The sequence below is a fragment of the Euprymna scolopes genome, chromosome 11 (genome assembly GCF_053919585.1).
Source record: "Euprymna scolopes isolate OS-2025 chromosome 11, ASM5391958v1, whole genome shotgun sequence".
In the NCBI taxonomy this organism is placed as follows: domain Eukaryota; kingdom Metazoa; phylum Mollusca; class Cephalopoda; order Sepiida; family Sepiolidae; genus Euprymna; species Euprymna scolopes.
In genome coordinates, this window is record NC_136492.1 from 46,209,491 (window position 1) to 46,231,816 (window position 22,326).

At 31.5% G+C, this 22,326-nt stretch overlaps 1 protein-coding gene across 2 annotated transcripts in view; it reads left to right on the top strand.

The window, feature by feature from the left end:
- LOC145287850 (coiled-coil domain-containing protein 39-like) overlaps positions 1–22,326 on the top strand; it is a 2,493,216-nt gene that overhangs the window by 1,401,511 nt on the left and 1,069,379 nt on the right. For both annotated transcript variants that reach the window (XM_080135726.1, XM_080135725.1), the window contains exon 18: positions 15,330–15,401. In XM_080135726.1, coding sequence (XP_079991852.1) covers positions 15,330–15,401 — 72 coding nt within the window. The remainder of the gene's footprint in view (positions 1–15,329; positions 15,402–22,326) is intronic.

Here is a 22,326-nt window from a genome sequence, read left to right on the forward strand (position 1 = left end):
ACACCACAACAGTATTCTCTTTTAAAGACAATATCTTCTTCAAGAACGGTCATAAAATGTGTTTTCAATCGATGTTTATTAAATAAGGAACGAGTTTTCCGGGGTCGAGTTTTCCGGGTACGAGTTTTCCGGGGGATGAGTTTTTCAAAATTCATAATCAGTAAATTAGGTTATAAGTGAGTTCTATACAAATATATAACCAAACCTAATTTTCTAAAGGTATATAATATTATAAGAAACCCTACAACTGGAACAGGACCAAATTGGGACAACCGATATATATATATATATATATATATATATATATATAATATTTGATAGCGAGAGAAAGACGAGTTGATACATTTCAACGTAAAAATATGATAATTATTTTCGAGTTAGTCCTTTTTTTCATTGCAATAGTTCTGCGATGCTAAAAAGGGCCTTACGGCATCCAGGAGACTTGCGGCCCCTCCGCAATTGCGGGGTCTGCGGGGGCACTAAGCATGGCCCTGCTTAGGGTGATTGGAATTAATCTTTATTGTTGTGGTCTTATTCAAGGGTCACAATATTAAGGTGAAAGAGTCCTGGTGTTCATTGCGAGCGGTTAAACTAAGCATGTGCTTTCTGTTCGACGGTAGAAATGTTTGGCTTACATAATATCTGACGAATCCATACTATCATAGATATAAGGATGTTAACTACTCCAGAGCATTTATATATAAGGATGTGTTGTTATAAGGTTTGCACGTTCCTTTTATTAGGTTCAGTGTGATATCCAAAACATTCACTATTTTACGATTAGATATATCTATCTTAAGCCCCAGATGTCTAAATGTGCTACTAATCTTCTTTTATATGTCCAGTAATGACTATCAGTCCATCATCCCTGTGAAGTCCTATTTGCTTTGGATTTAAGATTCTAATGAGCATGTGTAATATAAAAATGCGCACTAGGTCTGTGATTTGAGCAACGAACCCCATATATACATATAAATCTTACAAGAATATCAGTCCCAGGATGAATAAAATTAATTTTCCAAACAGAACAGTATTGTGACACTTTTATATCCCCTTATGAAAATAAAATCAAAATATAATGATACTAATCATTATGTTGTGAATCTTTATTCTAATTTTGATCTTGTTTCATTGATATCCAATGACTATGAATAAAATTTAATTCAAATCTAAATATTTGGGTTTTCCAATAGGACGTTTTGTCTATATTATGCCTCCTAAAATCCTTTGAAAATATTCCCAAGAAATTGTAATTGTACGAATATTTATGCAGTGAAATGGGCTGGTATTTTAGAGGAAAAATCACAAAGGTTCACAGATAGAATTCGTCACTGTATTTCTTCCTCCTTATAATTTTCTCTCCCAACTTCCAGCTCGTGTCTGTCCCCCTCACCTCTACCAACAGGCATTTTATTAAAAAAATAAAAAATTCGCATTTCATTTGCATATATGTGTGGTGGGCGGTCTGATCTCGTGTGATTCCACGAGACCACACCTTATAAAGCCATGGCCGCCATCTTTAATCTTTCTCTCTCTTTCAGATCCCACCTGAAGGTAAGTTGTATAGCCACACAAGGCACACACACATGGGCGCTTGCTTCTTTGACTATTACATTCAATTGTACAATTTATTAACTGATGTCTAATATCTATGTCTAAAAATTCACAAAAGTCAGAGGTGTCTTAATTTTCAAAATGGGACTTTCATCTCCATTTTTTCTGTTTGCATAAAATAAAAAATATATCCCAGATTAGGATTTCTTACCCTTAAGAGTTGTTTCAAAATTCATAATCAGTTAATTAGGTTATAAGTGAGTTCTATACAAATATATAACCAAACCTAATTTTCTAAAGATATATAATATTATAAGAAACCCTACAACTGGAACAGGACCAAATTGGGACAACCGATCATGGACAAACAAAGAACTGAATATTCTATCAGATAAAGCTATACTTATGACTTAGTATCTCTTAACTTTCTTTGCTATGTTACAACTTAGTTCATAGAATAGTCTGGCATATTTGAATAAAAACATGTTTAGTGAAAATTTAACTTTAATAAAAAATATTTACTGATGTCTGTTATTTATGATTTCATCTAAATTTTATTTAATTAACTTTACAAAATATTGTCAAAACATTAAAATTGGTACAAGAATTTATAATTGTGAAACGTCATAATTTAAAGTAGAACTGTAAGATGGCTGAGTTATGATGGTTGTTCAAAATAGTTAACACAGAAACTATTGCTGTGAAAACTCTTTCATACTGAATCAGATACGTATCAAATTTTGCCACAATAGTGGCTCATTTAAACATGTTCTCTGCAGTAATAATTCAGGTTTTGAATTCTATACTGACACTTCATAATGCTGTCTCTAAAGGCCATGACAAAGATTCATGTTAGACTTTTACCTCTGTGCGACATAATGGAGGTGTCCATTAATAGAAAATAGCACTAAAATACACGACTGAAAGAGTTGCTTCCAAGTTTGGTAATTTGTGTAACAGAATAGAAATAAAAAAGCCCCTAAAAAGTAATTTCCTTCGGTATGCTTTTCTCATATCATGGTTTGAGTGTTTTTTTGTTTATTTTTTTGTAATATTTTAGTCTGGTCAGTTGCCAGATTTAAACTCCACGAGGAGTGTATACTATGCTTCGAGTAGTAAGAGGAAACATTTGCAAAACCACCTATAACAAGGTTTTGCAGATGAAACAAAATCGATACGATATACTAGAAATAACAAATGAGACAAATTGATCAAATAAGTCGATTTAAAAAAAACATAAAAGATAAATATTAAGCCGATAATAACATTTTTTTTCATTTGAATACTACAAGACTTCTTTAGCCATCACTCATATTTTATCTTCGTTTTTTTTTACAGTAAAGTTGTAAACAATTTTGTCACATTTTTTTCTTCTTAGTTTGAAATGCATAAATGTCTTTCAAAATAATCTAAGATTTTGAAAATTGTATAACTTTTTTCACACACCTACATACACGCATACGTGCTCAATTATTTTTTATGGTACGTATCTATTTTGATAGAGAAAATTATATATGAAAAATATGCAATAAGTTATTGTATCCATAAGAGTTAAGCCATAGTATCATTTTACAACAATTATATGTCAATACACTTGTGTCAGGGAGAGCCACGAAATATTGGAAAATTCTGCTGGCATATAAAACTCAAATGTTGAGGTGGAAAGCTAAAAGCAAATAAGATTTGATTTTAAAAATCGCTTGTTTTTAGTGTTTTTTTTTCTAACAATACCCGGCACATTTCTGCATTGAAATAGCCGTTTAATAAACTAATATATATAAATTTTTATCTTATTGCTCTGTTTACCACATTGAGCTCTCATACCCGGATTTCCTCTGGATTTATTCCATTATAACACTATATATATATATATATATATATATATATATATATATATATATATAGCTTAATCGCCATATATATTTTATAACTTACTAACTAGCTCTACCTTCATATTGAGCACTTTTGAAGTAAATACTTAAAGTTTACGCATAAATTTATACTTTCATATATTAATTTTATGTGAGTAAATTAAGTAGTTATATATATATATATATATATATATATAACTACTTAATTTACTCACATAAAATTCATATATATATATATATATATATATATATATATATATATATATATGAATGAATGAATGAATGAAAGCACGTTCAGTACCAACAAAGTGAGGAAAAGAATAAAATGTTATGCTCCGATAATTATTTATATATTGAGTATGTTAGTATATTAAAAAACCAAAATAATTATAAACGATTTTTCATTTTAAAATGGCATCAGATTTAGTTAAAATGTTTATTATAAATATTCATATTCAAGCATATGCAACCAAACAAAGTACATCGCCCAGATTTGATATACCTTGTCAGACATTTTCAATCTCAATGGGAACTCGCTCCACACCCATCTTTGAGGTTAGTACCAACAAAATGAGAAAAAGGAGAATTAGTCTTGCTTTGAAGAAGATATTTTCATATTTCAAAAATCTTACTATATTAAAAATTGAAAAAAGATAATAAGTGATTATTCATTTTAAAATTGCATCATTTTTGGTTTCAATTTCTTTTACATGTGTGTGTTTGTGTGTGTGTATATATATATATATATATATACATATATATATATATATATAAAATAAAAATTACAATTAAATTTATCAAAATGATCCAAGATGGTAAAACTAAAGTATATTATAAATATTAAAGAATTAATATTTATAAAGTAATCTACACCCGAATGTAAAAGCTCGATAAAACCAAATAGGAGATAGAGCTTATAATACGAGCAAACAGTTAATAAAACATGTTAAAAAACACTTTGAAAAAGAGTTAAAAACATATTTAATCTTGAAAGGAAACACTTGATAAGTGGGTAGTCCTTAATCCGCGGAGTTTCGAAGAAATACTTTCCTTCTCATCAGACGGTAGGAATTAGCAAAATGCGGAATTGGATTTTGCATACAAAAGTATTTGATGAAACAACAAGTAAGTCAAAGATCTTATTTGATAACAAAAGGTGGAGCAGAGGGTATGTTACATGATAAGGGCTGTCCCCTTTTCATATAAGTATAAAAATAGAGAGATCTACTTAAAATGAAAATAAAATGAGAGAAAGCAGAAATCGAACCCTGGAAATAAGTTTTAAAGAACAATAGGTTTAAAAAAGAAAAAATAGGTTATTGGGAAATTAGAATGTTGGAAACGTGCAGGTTGCGCATGTTGATGGCACGTGAATTGTGGTCACGTGGCCGGACATGCATGGATTTCTCAATATAGGAAGTGAGAGTTAGTTAGTTAGTTAATTAGTAAGAAACTCAGAGGGAGTTTGAGAACGACAGACGATAGTCTGGAGTTTGGAATTCGAACATCTAGGAAGCGAGACGGTCACTTGGAAACTTAATATGTGAAGCTTTGAATTCTTGGACGCAAAGCCCCCAACCGGTCAGGGAAGAATAAATGTTCAATGTGTTTTTATAACTGCTGTCTCCTGTGTCCATCATTACATGAAAAAGGTATTGTCTATTTATGTGTACCAACTATTTGAAATTCATCATCTAAAAAATATATGTGTTAGAAAGTATATGTCTATTTATGTTATACAAACACTCCCGTTCATACGAACTGTCAAAGCATAAATGCCAACCTGTCAATCCATCGGCATAAATGCAAACTTCTCAATTATCGGTCTGTCTATCTAGATATGAAAACACTTTCTCAAAATGTATTTATATGCAATCTCTCTCAATTATAAACTCCCACGCTCTCTTTATATACCCCTGTTAATGTGTTAATGTCTTACAATATGAACACTTAAGACTCTTATCCTTACTTTTCACATAACATGAAACGTTAAACTATAACAGGTATATGGTAAAGAAAAAGGTGATTACTCGTGAATGGATAGTCTGGTGAAAGGTAAATAATCCAATGACGGTATAATCACAAAATTATAGTTGCAAGAAAGTCAATTGAGTTTCCTTTGCACAAGTAAAATCCAAGGAAATCACGTAATTGGAAGATGGTCCAAAATAATCCAAAAGGCCGAAATCCATGGAATAATTCACAAATATGTACAAAGTAAAGAAAAGGGAAAAATTCCAATAATATTAATAAAAGAAAAATAAGATATGCGTTTCACACAACTGCCGAGACATAATAAGAAAGATCAGGGAAGAAGAAGGGGAAAAAAAATTAAATGGTGATAGAATTAAATATTAGATAGAAAAACAAATGTTTCATCAAATACTTTTGTATGCAAAATCCGATCCCGCATTTTGCGAATCCCTACCCTCCTATATATATATATATATATATATATATATATATATATATATATATAATTGTAAACACAGACAGAATTTGATGAACGACATTGTCATTATTATTTTATTTATTTATCTTTCTTTATTCATTTTTTTTGCGAATTAGTCCATGGGGTAAATTGTTCCTTATAATGTATAATAATCAATTCAGGATTGATTCTATAATAATACATACGAATTTTGCATAAATAAAATATCATGTTTAAGTGTATTGTATGAAGTATTTTATTTTAGAGATGGAGAAAAAATGGTTTCACGTGAGAGGGTATTCCCATGGTTGTTGAGGCCAAAATTCAATGGATCCAAGAAGGTGGTGAAAGTAAAATATCCATGTTTGTGGTAGTCCGAGTGCATGTTGTTGGAGTTTATAAATGGTCCAAAAAATAAATTTCTGTGTTAATTGGCCTTCGGGCCGGGATCAAAATGTAGTATCTGTTCCGGCAGATGCTGCACTTAAGATAATTTGTACCAGTCAATGGAGGGGAAACCCTCTATACTGGGACAATTATTATTTTTGGTAACCAGAGTGCCCCCCCCTTTTTGCCTACTTTAAGGGGAGCTGGTTTTTACCTCACATTAAAAACGGCCTTGTGCCTAATTTGCTTAGTGGGGGAGCAAATAAATACCATCTGTTCTGCAGATGCTGCCCTTAAGGTAATTTGTCCCAGTCAACAGAGGGGAAACCCTCTATACTCGGACAATTACTATTTTTGGACCCAACCAGAGTGCCCCTTTTGCCTTTTTTCGGGGAGCCGGTTTAATCCCACATTAAAAATGGCCTCGTAACACATTTTGCTTTGGTGGGAAAGCAAATAAATACTAATAGACACAAATGAAAATGTCTGGTGTGAGTTTAACCGAAGAGAAAGCAATTTGAAGAATAAGTAGAGAAAGATAGCACGCAGTGGATAGAGATAATTCAAAGGTGATGGAGGGTATTGACCCAAAATCAAGGTAGTTCAATACTATGGAGTAAGGAAAGATGATGATCTTGTTGTCATGACAACCTATCGTTGTAAAAGTAGGTCAGTGGATACGTTTTGGTGGAATTATGGACAGAGTTAACGAGGTTGAAGCAAAAATATTTTTTAAAAATTGGGGACTGTTGTGAGAAAGAACTTTTCTGGAAGATTGGAGAGTTTTATTGAATTGTAATGGTTGAGAAAAGAATAAAGTAGAAGTGGAGAAAGAAGAAGGCGGCTGGCGCTTGCAAACTCATTAATAGTGCAACCAATAAAAAGAAAAGAAAAAACAAAAAGAATTACGTTCGAACTCTCGTACAAATGAATATATACCTATGCATAAGCACACTACAAGCATTAGAGCGCATAGACACATCAGAACATAGATGCCCAGGTCTGCATATACACAGAATAGAAATACATGTACACATACATAAGCATTCTAGCGGTGGGTGCATATATAAATGACTGAGGAAGTGAAAGCAAAAATCTGTAATTGGAATTATTTAAACTTAAGTAATTTCAAATTGATCATATTTAAATTTAGTCTTATGTTTGCAAAGCGAGACTAGTTCGCTTTTTGAATTTACTATATTGCTTGGGGGGGGTGATTATTTATATACATATTCGTTCCCCAACGACATTATCCCTCTTCCCCCTTTTTTCTATTCTTTTTTTTTTTTTACTTACTTTCTTTTTAATAAATACAACTAGTGGTTGTGAATTTTTCCATTGTGTAAATCAGATGCTAATTTAAATAGCTCAGCTCCTTTGAAAAGGCCCGTTTTGGGGTTGAAATAAATTTATAAGAAAATTAGGTTAAACTTGTGTTGTATTCTTTCTTTTAACCATTATGCATGCTCTGCTTCACATTAAACTTTCATACTCAGGATTTTCTACTGAAACTACTTCGTTCGTTTGGATCAACACATATTTTCTCTCTCTCTCTCTCTCTCTCTATATATATATATATATATATATATATATATAAAGAGAGAGAGAGAGAGAGAAAGAAAGAGAGGATTTTACTTTATTCAAATTTGTCATGAACAATAATACATTAGCCATTTTTTAAAATGTGTTTCAATTGTGCATGTATGTTATATCATGGTAAATGCTCTTTGGGGATTTTTTTTTTTTTTTTAAGATTGTTTGAGGTTCCTCTGGTCACATATTTTTGCTAGATTGGGAGGATAATATAATGCTAAATGAACAAAATACACTGACCTCCACCCGAAACGAAAGAGATAATGACTAAAAGCAAACAAAATAATACCCACCCTTCTCAAAGTAATATCTGGGAGAATTAATCCCCTTCATAAAAGAAGAGGTATTTGCTTGGATGACAGTCTTATGACAACAGAACTGATACTACATTACCCAACTCCATTAAAAGATAATACAGTAATAGATTTGCATAGTTTTTTATCATTCATTCAAAAATGCTTAGTCATAAAATTATGGTTCCTCGGCTTTTTGGTTAAAATTAAAATATAGTATCTGTTTTAACAATCCAGCAACATCAGATGTTTTACAGGGTGGAACGATAAATTTGTCGCCCTAAAAAAGACAACACTACAGCTTTATTTTAAAACTTTTATTGAAAAAACAATTCAAGTTACTGACATCTATTCAATGTAGCCGCCTTCAACCTCAATCACCATTTGGGTACAGGTCCGGAACTGGGAGCATGCCTTTGCTGCAAGCGTCAGCAGGAGTTTGGCGAATGATGGTAATCAGGCTTTGGTGTTATGGGAGGTCATGTTGCTGATGTTCTCGATGTATGTCCAAACAAAGTTCAGGTTGGGGAAGGGAGGCAGTAAAAGAAGTGTACAAAGTCATAGCACTCCTTCTGAAGCTTAGTCTGGGTTTCTTTGGACTTGTGGATCGGCGGTGAGTCCTGCTGCCACACCTAGTGTTTGTCAGCAGCCACCTGATTGCACCAGGAAATCATCACACCTTTCTGTGCTTGCGTTTATCCTCAGCAGCTTGATTTAGGTCACTACTATAAAGCGCAGCACCTTTGTGGACAGCGCTCCTCCATGCCAACCTGCTCCCAGCCACGTCCTCCCATGTGCCAAGGTCCATGTGAAACCGCTTTAGATTTGCTTTGATGTTGTCCTTATACCTCATCTTTTGGCCAACCTGGGCACGCTTTCCCTCAACAAGCTGAGAGTAGAAAATCTGTTTTGGGAGGCGCAGATCCGGCATTCGGACAACGTGACCAGTCCATCTGAGCTGGCGTTGAACAACAGTAGCGGTGATAGTGGGAATGTCAGCCTCACTCAGGACGCTGGTGTTGGTGCGTCGGTCCTTCCAACTAATTCTGAGGATATACATGTATATGTAAATATACATATATGTATATACACATATAAATATATATATATAAATATATACATCTATATGTATATATATATACATATACATATATACATATATATATATATATATATATACATATATACATACATAGATGAATATATACATATATACATATATATGATGATTGCAACGTCTTGTCAGACGAGTGCCACTCCCTCAGACATTTAAAATCCATGAGCCCAAATGTCTGAGGGAGTATCTATACAAATATGATGTTACAGAGTCTAAGCTTTGTACGACAGCTAAGTCTCTCTCTCGGTTCAAAATGTTGAGATCCAGCAACAAGCAAGAGCAAGATAGCCAGCAACAAATTAAGCTGCAGACCAGCTTAATGCGGGTACTGGTCTTCCGCTTTATGGTTTTTTAAATCAGAGATGCTTCTCCTAGAAAGGTTGCCTTCACCACGGCTTACGGGAGCCCTCTCTACCCCAATACACATATACACACACACAAATATACATGGTGCTAGTTGGCCGTTGACCCAGAAAAAGAGTTCATTCGCCCTTTGGAAGGTCTTGTTTTTAATCCTTCAGGGAGACTAGCCGCCCTCCTCACCAAACAAGTCTGGTGGGGGAACCAGTTTAGTCGCCGGTGACCCGACTATGAGGCAGGTAGTACTGGGTTACATGGTACCAGTAGCATATGACATGACCTGACATGTGTATATAACACATATATATACTTATATATATACATATATATACATAAACATATATATATACATATAGATATATATACATATATACACATATGTTGATTGCAACGTCTTGTCAGACGAGTGCCACTCCCTCAGACATTTAAAATTCATGAGCCCAAATGTCTGAGGGAGTATCTATACAAATATGATGTTACAGAGTTTAGCTTTGTACGACAGCTAAGTCTCTCTCTAGGTTCAAAATGTTGAGATCCAGCAACAAGCAAGAGCAAGATAGCCAGCAACAAATTAAACTGCAGACCAGCTTAATGCGGGTACTGGTCTTCCGCTTTATGGTTTTTTAAATCAGAGATTTGCTTCTCCTAGAAAGGTTGCCTTCACCACGGCTTACAGGAGCCCTCTCTACTCCAATACACATATACACACACACAAATATACACAGTGCTAGTTGGCCGTTGACCCAGAAAAAGAGTTCATTCGCCCTTTGGAAGGTCTTGTTTTTAATCCTTCAGGGAGACTAGCCGCCCTCCTCACCAAATAAGTCTGGTGGGGGAACCAGTTTAGTCGCCGGTGACCCGACCATGAGGCAGGTAGTACTGGGTTAGATTATACCCGTAGCATATGACATGACCTGACAGAAACACATATACACTTATATATACATATATATATATATATATACACATATACATATATGTATGTATATATATATATGTATATATGTGTATGTATATGTATAGATGTGTGTATATATGTATGTATATGTATAGATATGCATACATATGTATGTATATGTATGCATATGTGTATATAGGTGTATATGTATGTATACATATATATATATATATATATATATATATATATATATATATATATATATATATATATATATATATATATATGTAACCCAGTACTTGCTTCCACATGCTGGGTCACCGGCGACTAAACTGGTTTTCCCACCAAACTTGTTTGGTGAGGAGGGTCCTAGTCTCCCTGAAACAAGTCTTCCAATGTTTGAATGAACCCGTTGTTGGGGTCAACGCCCAACTAGCACCGTGTGTGTTTGTGTGTATGTATGTGTGTGTTTGGGTGGAGAGGGCTCCTGTAATCCGTGGTGAAGGTAACTTTTCTAGGAGAAGCAAATCTTTGATTTAAAAAACCATAAAGTTGGAGACCATTACCCGCATTAAGCTGGTCTGCGGTTAAACTTGTTGCTGGCTATCTTGCTCTTGCTTGTTGCTGGATCTCAACATTTTTAACCGAGAGAGAGACTTAGCTGTTGCACAAAGCTAAGACTCTGTAACATCATTTGTGTATAGATACTCCTTCAGCGATTTTCTATAAAAATGGTCCTGTGTCGATGGAAGTCATTTTTGGGCTCATGGACTTTAAGTTTCTGGGGGAGTGGCACTCGTCTGACAAGACGTTGCAATCATCATATATGGATATATATGTATGTATATATATATGTATGTATGTGTATATGTATGTATATATATATGTATATATATGCATATATATATGTATGTATATCTGTATATATATATGTGTTTGTGTGTGTGTATGTATGTATATATATATATATATATTTATGTATATATATTATGTTAATATACTAAATGTGAGATATCAACGTTGGTTTCTTTCAGGTTTTTTCTTGGTATATTTAATAACTCAAAATACATACTAAAACTTATCTTAGTTCTAGAATTGAGTAACTTTTGAAAAAAGATTCGTCATAAGTTATAATTGAACAAGTCACTCATCATTGTTTTTCAATATCTATTTATTTCTCTTTCTTCCGACTGTTTATTCCACTATTCCCTAAAACCTCTCATGTCTCTGAGAGCATTTAGATAAAGCTTAACTCTTTTATCAATGTGACCATCTATTTTGTGTCTGTGTGTTTATACATGCATTAAGCATTTATATACATTAGTTGATAAAATAAGAAGACTCTTTACTTAGATATAATAATATTAACGATAATATAGAAATTTAAAATAAAAATTATTTTAACTACACACAGAATCTCTTAATAGATATCATAGTTTTTTTTTACTTTCGAATGAAGTTAAAGTTAAATACATAATGGTACTTGTTGTGGCCCAACGGGTCACCATACTTTTAGTATGTATTCCATCTTATCAGTTTATCCAAACTATATATATATATATATATATATATATATGTATATATAGTCATCCACATACAGTACTGTTTCGCTGTTTCGCAGCTCATCAGTGCGGCTAGACAGGCAACTGCGTCAAGCCAGGATCGAAACCTGATCGCCCAAATGACAGTCAAGGCTTCTCACCATTACGCTATATGGCTGCTGCTTTGTGGGTAATGAATTTTAACGGTTTAGTTTTGATATCGTCCAAATGCCTCCACTCGATTTTGTTACACAAAGAGCGTCACTTTGTACACTAATGGCAGTTTGTATATCACTTCCCGAAATGCTCAATATATATATATATATATATATATATATATATATATATATATATATATATATATACATAATGTGCGTGTGTGCATAGAAAAGTATATAAAACGTAGCATTTCTAATATCATGTGCATTTTCTTTTACATATATTATTCAATAGAAAAAAATCATGTGAATTGTTTGAGCTGAGTCTATTCCATTTTAGAGAATCAAAAAGTAATTAGAAATAACTATTTCTTTTTTGTTTTTTCTATATAATAGAACATTTTTCCTCAATTGTTAATGTAAGTTTTTTTTTCATATATATGTATTTGTGCTTTTCTATAATAAGTTTTGTTCCAGTTTGGGCAACTTCCAATGCATAAGCTCCAGATTCTAAAACTTACAAGGAGAAGCTTTGTTATTTTTAATCATTTTTTTTCTGTCTTTGTATTATTGATTCATGGAAAAATTGAATTTCCTGAACACAGCTGACTTCTAAGTATTAAAATAGCTTATTGGTAAGACATTATAAAACATTCTAAAATCATAAAATGTCATCCTACTTTTGAAGAAAAGAAAGCCCCCACAAACCTGATAATTATTAGTTTGGTGCAAAAATAATGTAGCTTTTTTACGTTCAACTTCAAGATAAAAAACGACATTATTTTTGCACTATTTAAAAAGAATGTAAAAAAAAAAACAGAACAAAAACAAAACAAATAGAAAAACTGGAAAGTAGAATTAAAAGCAGATGTATGCAAGATGTCCTTACTATTTTGTACAATTATTTTTCTATGATTAACCACTAAGTATCACATCATTAGATAATTTGTTTTAATTATTAGTTCACTTTGTAGAAGGTGGTTTTGTTTTACTCATCATATTTAATTTAACGTTGTTTTACATGTTGGCATGTAAAAAAAAATTGACTTCCAAATTAACTTATCTCTGGCCAGGTCTTTATTTATCTTTCTTTCTGTCAAGTCCATCTTTATCAATTCTCGCATTTTCTTTGTCTTTTCTTATGAATTAATCTTGCTATGTAAACTATTTTACATTTACTAACCTAGAAACTCCCATCCATTTTTTTATAATGCCCATACAATGAAAAACATTCTGCAAACATCTCCTTATACTGTCGAGATTTAATATTCCTCTGAGCTCTCATATTCAAGCCTGTCTTTTAGACTTACATATCCATCATATCGTTCTCATATCATTTCTCACCATGAAGGTTAATATAACATACCGCTCATTCACATCTCTTGATTTGTGGATCATTGTTCCTCAAAATATTTTAAAGAATTTCAAACGAATTAACAAATGCAAATTGAAATTCTCTACTAAAAATTGAAAAAGTCCAATTTTTTAAATTTTAGAATTTAAAAAATTAGTGTTCAATTTATGTCTAAAAATGTTTAAATGATCTAACCTTTTATACAATTGTGAAGAAATTATTAGATGATATCAACTCTAGTGGGTTGAGAGGGGTATTTTATACTTATGTAGAAAACTGAGAATCTCTACTAAAATTGGATAAGTCTATTAAAAACATTTTTATTTGAAGATTTCTTTTACAAATGTTAAAATAAACATTTTAGAGGGTTTGAAATGATTAGTTATACATGTTGACTCCATTACAAAACTCTTTGTTCAATAATGTGCAAGTGGAGCACTTTAAATGTTAATGCCTTGTGACTTCCGTTTATGCCAAGTCTATGGAAACATCAATAGAGTTGAAAATGGCATTTGTCTTTAGCAGATGTACACAGCATTAGTAGCATTGTATTATATGTGAGAATAGAGCATTTAAAGAATTGATATTTTTTGTCATTTATGATTATTCAATTGTTCTTAAGCTTGCGTTGAGTTTCAAAATTATGTACTTTCTTTATAATTCTACCATGGGATATGAAATATTTCTGCTGAGACGTGGTGCTATAGGTAGAGTGTTCCTAATTGTGAAACTCAGTTAAGATCAAAGATTAAAAAATAGCTATTCAATAAATGCATCATTCTCTCATATTTTACAATATGACCATTTCTATAATTTATTTGTAATATTTAGCTGATAATTTTAACTTAGGTTTCAACTTTTTTAAACTGCAGACTCTATAATCAGTTCTTGTAATATGATCTTACATAACACATCTGCACAGATACGAAATCATGCATTCAGCCTTTTGTTGGAACCATTTTGTGAACTTTGGTACAACTGCACTGTATTTATTGTGGCAAATACAACAATGGAAGATCTCGGTAGTTTTGAAGCTAACAACTATTCTTTATGTCCTTAGCACATGTTTTATTTTGCTTAATTGTTAAATTAGATGCTTATTTATCAAAAGGGAAGGACTGAGGGATGCAAGTAGAACACAAAGTATTATGTGAAAACTCAAACAAAGTCTCTCAAAAGCAAAAACACAATAACTCACTATTACTAATGTTATCACTGAAGTAACAAAACCTCACTATCTTTACCATCCACATATACTTTCTCCAAATCTGAGTTCTCGCCCGTCTTCCTTGTCTTACACTTCTTGCACACAAACTGGTCATCATCTATAAAACTACCTCTACTTCTTTCAGACCCAATAATTATAAGGTTAACAAAGATTGAGTTTCTCCCAACTCCCTTCCCTTGAACTAAACAGAGGAAGTTTCCTCTTTCCGAAAACTTTTCAATACCACAAACACTGATCAACACTTGGTTTTAGTAACATTCACTTTCAGATATTTATTTTCCATAGCTTTCCTCTTAAACCATAAAAGATTAATTTTTAATTGTTTTATTATAATTTAAAGTAAAAACATTTTTTCCAGTTGGTTTGACATGTAGGAATTTTTTTTCAACTCCTGACATAGATTGATACTTTGCTTTGTTCATGTGACTTCTGCAGAAAGTTGATCTTCGAAAACTGAATGTGATTTATATTCTCGTTTCCATCATCATTATCTACGGTTTTATATACTATATAAATTTGCATTTTCATATATATTTTATCATAGACAATGGAGACAACGCTTGAAAATAAAATCAGAGAGAATGAGAATCTACAAGAAATAATGGCTAATAAAACGGTAAGTTAAATTTTGTTTTAATCAGCGAAAAAAACATTGATAAAAATATGAATATCCTAATTACAAAGATTATACATAAGTTGTTGTTAAAATCACTTCAAGTGAGATGAAGCGACTTTGGGTGTTGATGTCAACAACTACTACCTATACTTTGGCCAATGATCACTCTCACAAATGGAAATAAAGAATGGAAAAACTTTACCGCAAAATGCATTGACCTCCAGTTGGACAACTAACTAAAATAAATTTCCACGTTGCAACTTTTTTTTCTTAAAATCTAGTCGGTTCCACGCTAAAGTCTCATAGATATTCATAGAGTAACACAGTGCTCAATATAAAAACAAATTGAAATTGAAATTTGTAAAAAGTGAAAGACAGACAATAAGTGAAATTTCCCGAGTAAAAGAAATCCATTCAAAAAGAAAGTTGTTATTGAAGTGTTTAATTAGAGTAGCTTTAAGGTCTATACATCAATCAAGTAATTGGGCATTGCAAATTAAAGAACATTAAAAAAAGTAATTTATATAATTCGGATCTGTTATTCAAATACTTAATAAGATTCTGTCGTTCAATCAATTAAATATTAATGGATGTCAGAAAGCAATATTTATATTTGAATCCGTTTTCATGCTTTATCATCTGGCCAATTTGAATAAGATAGTTGAAGATGATCGAAATACTGACATCAATTGCCCTATGTATTTCTCTGACACTTTGATGTGGATCTTGTTCATTGATTGCTTGCAAATGTTCATTGTCAAGCATGTATGGCTTTCCTTCACCCTATTCATCTTCAACTTATGACCATTGTAGAATTTCTAAAATCACCTTCATACTGTTTGATCATGTTTCCCCATTCTCTATTGATATTGGCAGCTGTTTGGAATGCTTTATGGCATGAAACGTGTATACATTTTTCTATTTTATTTTTAAGAGCTTATATCTGTGCGAATTGCGAAAGAAATTGAAAATTTACACATGAATACGTTTTGTACAAAATATTGTAAATATAGCAATATAAATCAACTTTTTAAAAATCAGGTAAAAACTCTGCCAGTATTTTCCAAACACCTAATATATTTTTGACTTTTTGTAACAGTCTAAATATCATTTATTACAGTCTAAATAAACCGATAATTTAATTTTAAATTAAGTGTATCTAATATGGATATCGATAATCAATAATTATTATAAATGTTTTGTTATTTTGTTTGTTATGTCAGATTTTATTTAACTGCAAAACTTGCTGCATATTTTTATGGTAACAATCATATTTATTATTTAACTACATAAACACAGAACTACTTAAGATTGTAAACATTATTTTTTATTACAAGATATTTATTTTATATAAATTATGTGATCGGTTCAATATTTTCATGGCATTATTTAAGATGATTGAACGGTTTATTTTTTTACTAATAAAATGTAGCTGTTCAAAACAGTATGCTTGCAGTTTATGTGTTTTATATAAATGTTATATTTAATGTGTAATAGCTTTTCTTTAAAAAGTGAGGGTCACACATGGTTTAAATAAGTATAGCAATAGCACAATAGAATTATAATTATGTACAGGTAAGAGTATTTTCAATTACCAACTATGTTAAAGTGAAAATGTATTTTTAAGTCTAATGATTGTACATACAGGTAAGTTGTCACTGATTATAATACGTGTAGGTAAGTATTAACGGATGGTAATAAATTCAGGTAAGTAATTCCGGTGAACTGCAACGGATATATCAAAAAGTATACTTTGTTACAACATGTACAGAGTTTTATCAAAGTAATTTCAATCACTTTGGAATTACTTTTTTATAACAATAAAATTATCCTAATAAGCAATTTAGCATGTGTTTCACACCTTTAACAGAACAATGTGATTAATACGTTTTCTCATCACCTTTTACAATTTGTGTATCATAAATAATATATCCACTCTTTCAATGCCACTTATCTAGTACCTCCCTAATTGAACAAAATATTGAGAGACAAGGCCATCTTTTTCGTGGACGTTCTCATTTTCTTGACATGATTTCTTTACATAGCTGGATTTTGATAGCCGGGAAACTATTCCAAACGATGTAATTTTTTTTAATAACTTTTATAATGGATCTGTTAATATAAAACAGTTTTTCTTTGATATCTGCTCAAATACTTAAATATCCTTATAATATGATCTCTAAAGAGAGGAGAGAGATGTTTCTATTCAATCTTGAGAGACAATGAAACTATCTGATATTTATATTGCACGGGTGTCCTCGTCAATAAAAGGTGACTGTGTGGAGCATCTATTGCGAAATAACACCCTCGATCTCACCCCTCAACAAACAGTATTGCAGTGGCAAGGAAAAGTTCAGGATGATTGTCACTCATTGCATATAAACCAAGTTCAACGTTGTTTACTATTTTAAAAACAGGTTCATGATAAAAATACTAACATTCTAGTAAAACTGGGAATATATTAAAAATAGAATAAAATAAAATTGTTGAATGAAAACAATTTTGAATTTAAAAATAAAAGTAACTTGTCGAATGAAATGAAATCCTTTTGAATTGAAAGCTATGTTTAATTTTAGAAAAGTTTTCGATGGTTAGCCTATCTGTATAAGTCATGAGACAAAGAATAGAGTTTTAAATGGGTAGTCAATCTGTATAAGTTTTGAACTGTAAACGTTTGCAGATGAAGAATAAAGTTTTGGTGGGTAGCTAATCCATACAAGTCTTGAACTTGTAGACAAAGAGTAAAATTCCTTCTCATATAGGCACGTAAAATTATGTAAAATTCTAAAATATCCAGTATTTGTTATGGAATGATTCTGGTTTCTTATTGGTTGTAACCAGAGCATGATTCCATTTGACTGGTCAGTTCCACTATAAATAGAACCTTCCAATTTTCTTTTATCATACCCTTTCATATTATCAAAAATATTGAAACATCTTGGAAAATGAAAGAAAATGATTGATAAGGATATGAGGTTTGAAGAAAATAAGGAAAATCCTTAAGCGTAACAGATAAAAATTCAAATTATTTATCCTCGTTGAAATCTCTGAATTTCAGGCATAATTTGTTGAGTTTTGAAGACTTTTTTTTTTTTTCGGTATTTCGTTAATGGATTTTGGATCCTACTATCATACATAATAAAATTTAAAGATATACAGCAGATACTATTAGTTTCTAATACTTTGTAGATTAAGTTGTGTTATATTTCTTTGTCAAAAATGATATTTAAACTATAACGTATTGAATTGGCAATAATATAAGTAAAATAAACAATATATAATTTCATTATTTGCTCTGGACGTACATCAGATAAACAACATTTTTGCCTTCTGATACATGTAAGGTGGTAGAAGCCTAACAGTGTATGATCTCGCTTCTCTGTTACATAATTCCTGCTATAGTGCAACTTCCGGTACAGCTCAACATAATCTCTTCCATTTTCTTATTTAGAATTTTCCGTTTTTCACATTATTTTCATACAGTTTAACATCATTTAAACCAATGATTAGTTCCAAATTACAAAAATAACAATGAATATGTTTAAGATGGTTTTATTCAATCTGGATTTTAATTTTTTTGATGAAGCGACCAAACTTGTTATAAAAATAATAAATACATAAAAAATAATGACTCTTAATATTGTTCCATGTATAAAATACGAAGAGTTTTAATAAAAAAAATGTGATCAACGCCATTTTCAAAAGATTTATATTATAACTACAAAAAATGCTGCACGTTATCATGCTGACAGACTCCAAATTTTTTATTTAAAGTAATGTCGAATGAGGCTTGTTTTTAATTGGAATAAGATTTTACAGTCAAATTTTTAATTTTTAATATTCGACTTGTAAAGTTTAATTGTTCAATTTGAAAACATTGGATTTATCGCATTTTGCATTCGAACTCTTCAGTTACGTGAAGTTACATTTTCTCTTATTCAGATAATATTTAGTTGGTAAGACTACAAGCTCAGAATATGTTCAATGGTGTTTTCTTTTTTATGATATTGTATTTTAGATGTACTTTGCTTTTGAACTGAGATTTGTAGTTGATAGATGAAAAAGTGTGACGAGATAAGACAAGAAACCAAGATTCAGATATGCTCAGAAAAATAATCCTCAACTCTTTTACTTGTGTTATTTCCAGCTATTGTTCTGCTTGTTTTGTTTAAATTCCTTTTTACTTCATATATTTCTTACTGATTATATTTCTTCTTTTTTTAATATCGTGATACATATGTATTTTTAATATCGTGATACATATGTATTTTTAATATCGTGATACATATGTATTTTTTAATATCATGATGCATATTTATCTCCGAGATTATCTACTCATTTTACTTCCATTACTATGAAACCAACGTGGCTGGTTCTCTCCAAAATAGAAAATAAGTAATTTTTATCCTGATGATTTGAAAATTATTTTAAACACATCAGAATTGGCCTCAAATCGTTTAAGAAAATACATTCCAATACTTTATTTATTTAGAGTTAGACCTGAGTATACATTTCTCTTGTTATGGCTCGTTTTGAATGCTATGCTCTTCGATTTTTCAGCTATCTCTTACATTTGGTAACGTTTTGAATATTCAAAACTGAAACTCATTAAATCTATAAGGTATATCGTTAACTGTCCATCTTTATATATGTATTGTACCTGCTGTGAAGTTAATCAAATATCTCTATTATAAAGTAGTTCTATAACAATCTACTGATCAGTTGCCCCATGGGACGATATCACAATGGATGTTTACGTGTTGAAGGTATTGTTTTATATTTGTCTCTATGATAGTCTCGGCAACTTTGTTTCAGTGCACATGTATATGGACTTTGTCACTATTTTGGATTTCATATTTTTAACTAACATCTGCATTGGGATAAAAATGATTATTATTATTAATACGTTTTTGCAGTAGTAATTTATTAAATCAATGGAAGCTGCTTTCTATGTTCCAAGAAACTTTTTTTTACAGTGAAGTCATCGCTTATCAAGACCCAGAATCCACTTGAGGATAGAGTTCATGAGTGAACATTGTGATAAATGGAAATAGGGTAGAAATTGGTTATTTACAAGGACAGCTTGACAAGATTTTGTTTACGCTGGATTTTAAAATGAATGTGTTATAGTCAGCTAGGAAGCACTCCTGTGGTATTGTGTTCCATAGACGAGCTTTGCTTAGGGAATTTTTGTTTAGTTTTAGGTACAGATAGAGAGTAAAGGAAATTGTTGGCACTGGTTGTGGCAAGGCAAGTGTTTAGCATGAATGTTTTACAGATGAGACCATAAATTGAAGCTCAGCCGTGCACCTGCCATGAAATAACTTTAATTATCATTTACTTATTCGGGTAAGTGGGGAGGCTTGCATGCCCATCTATGTTTGCTTCATTCCTTGTCAGCTGCTTAACAAATTTTTGAATCCTAATCACATAATCTACTCGGCTAATCATGGTTTGCCATTTCTCAGACCTCCCATACCCTCTTACATGAGTGCTTTCAATCTATTCATATATAAACACAGTTGTTGCCTATTGGGCCGGAATGAAAGATAATTGAAATCAAATTCATAAATATAAATTGTCATTATTTTCTTACAATTTGTTGATGCTCATGGCTTAAAGCGGCTGCAAGAACAGTGTATTTCTATGCAGACCATTAATATTCATGGTGCACTGAAAATATTGCATTTTCTTTTCCACTGACTGTGCAGTGTGGTTATAAGTTGATTTTCATTTCATTAGAATTACTTCGATTTTACAAGGATTAAAAGCAACAACTATTCCTTATTGAATTTATGTTTTGTTACTCAGGAATTCAATTATTGTTTTTGACTTTGAATTATTTAGAAAATGATAATTTTTAAAAATGTAGAAAATGATTAATCAATTTAGAAAATGATAATTGATAAATTTACAAAATAATCTCTACTTATAAAAAGCACTTTGTGTGTGTGTGTGTGTGTGTGTGTGTGTGTGTGTGTGTGTGTGTGTGTGCGTTCCCTAGGGACTCCGAAATAGTTGAGCTGATTTTTTCCAAATTTTACACAAATGTTTTTTTTGTCTGGGAGAGTTCTTAAATAGGTTTTGTGTCAGAATGCTTCCAATAAGTATCGAAAATCAATAAAAAAATCTAATCAAAGAAGGAACAGTTCGATTTTGAATAATTGTTAGCATCCTTATACAGCTTAACATCATTAGTGTATTTAAGAAGTTTTATCACTGCATAAGCAGAAGAGCCCGACGTATAAAATCAACAGTGTGTACTTTGATAAGGGTGTGTTTGAGATGAATGTTTCCGTTTAGAGCACAATTGAACCATAATACTTGATTTTTGCATTTTGAACTTCAAATCATTATATAAAAATCAACAGCAGGCTCTCTTTAGTGCAATGTAAATTACAATGTATTGTGAACTAAATCACTGCAGAGAAGCATGTGAAGTTTCCTCCTGGTACACTGCGATGAATTCATGACGAGAGCAGACAGTCTATTGATTTGGTTGAAATCTGGGCGATTTCATCGATTTGGATAACAATTAAAGTATTAAAAGTGTGAAAACCCGTTGAGCTTCATTAAATCCCGGGCAACACCGGTTCTCCTTACTAGTAAATAATAAACTTAGATAGTTTATAGTTTAATTCTGAACATTTTTCTGAGTCGTAATTTTCCCCAAAAAAGTGGAATTTTGATGGAATTTAAGTTTAAACTGAAATAACACCTATAATAATAAGACGTCTTTACTTAATTGTTCTTCAAATGCAAAAAATACAGAAGCTATGATTCATAAGATACTCTTCCATCCTACTCCGCAATTTATTTATTCGTGTGGTTTCAGTTGTCCCCCTTTGCAAATTGGCTAGTTGGAGAAATGGAAAACTAGATGGCTCTGGTTGACATTCAATTTGCATAAGTGGAGAAATGGGCA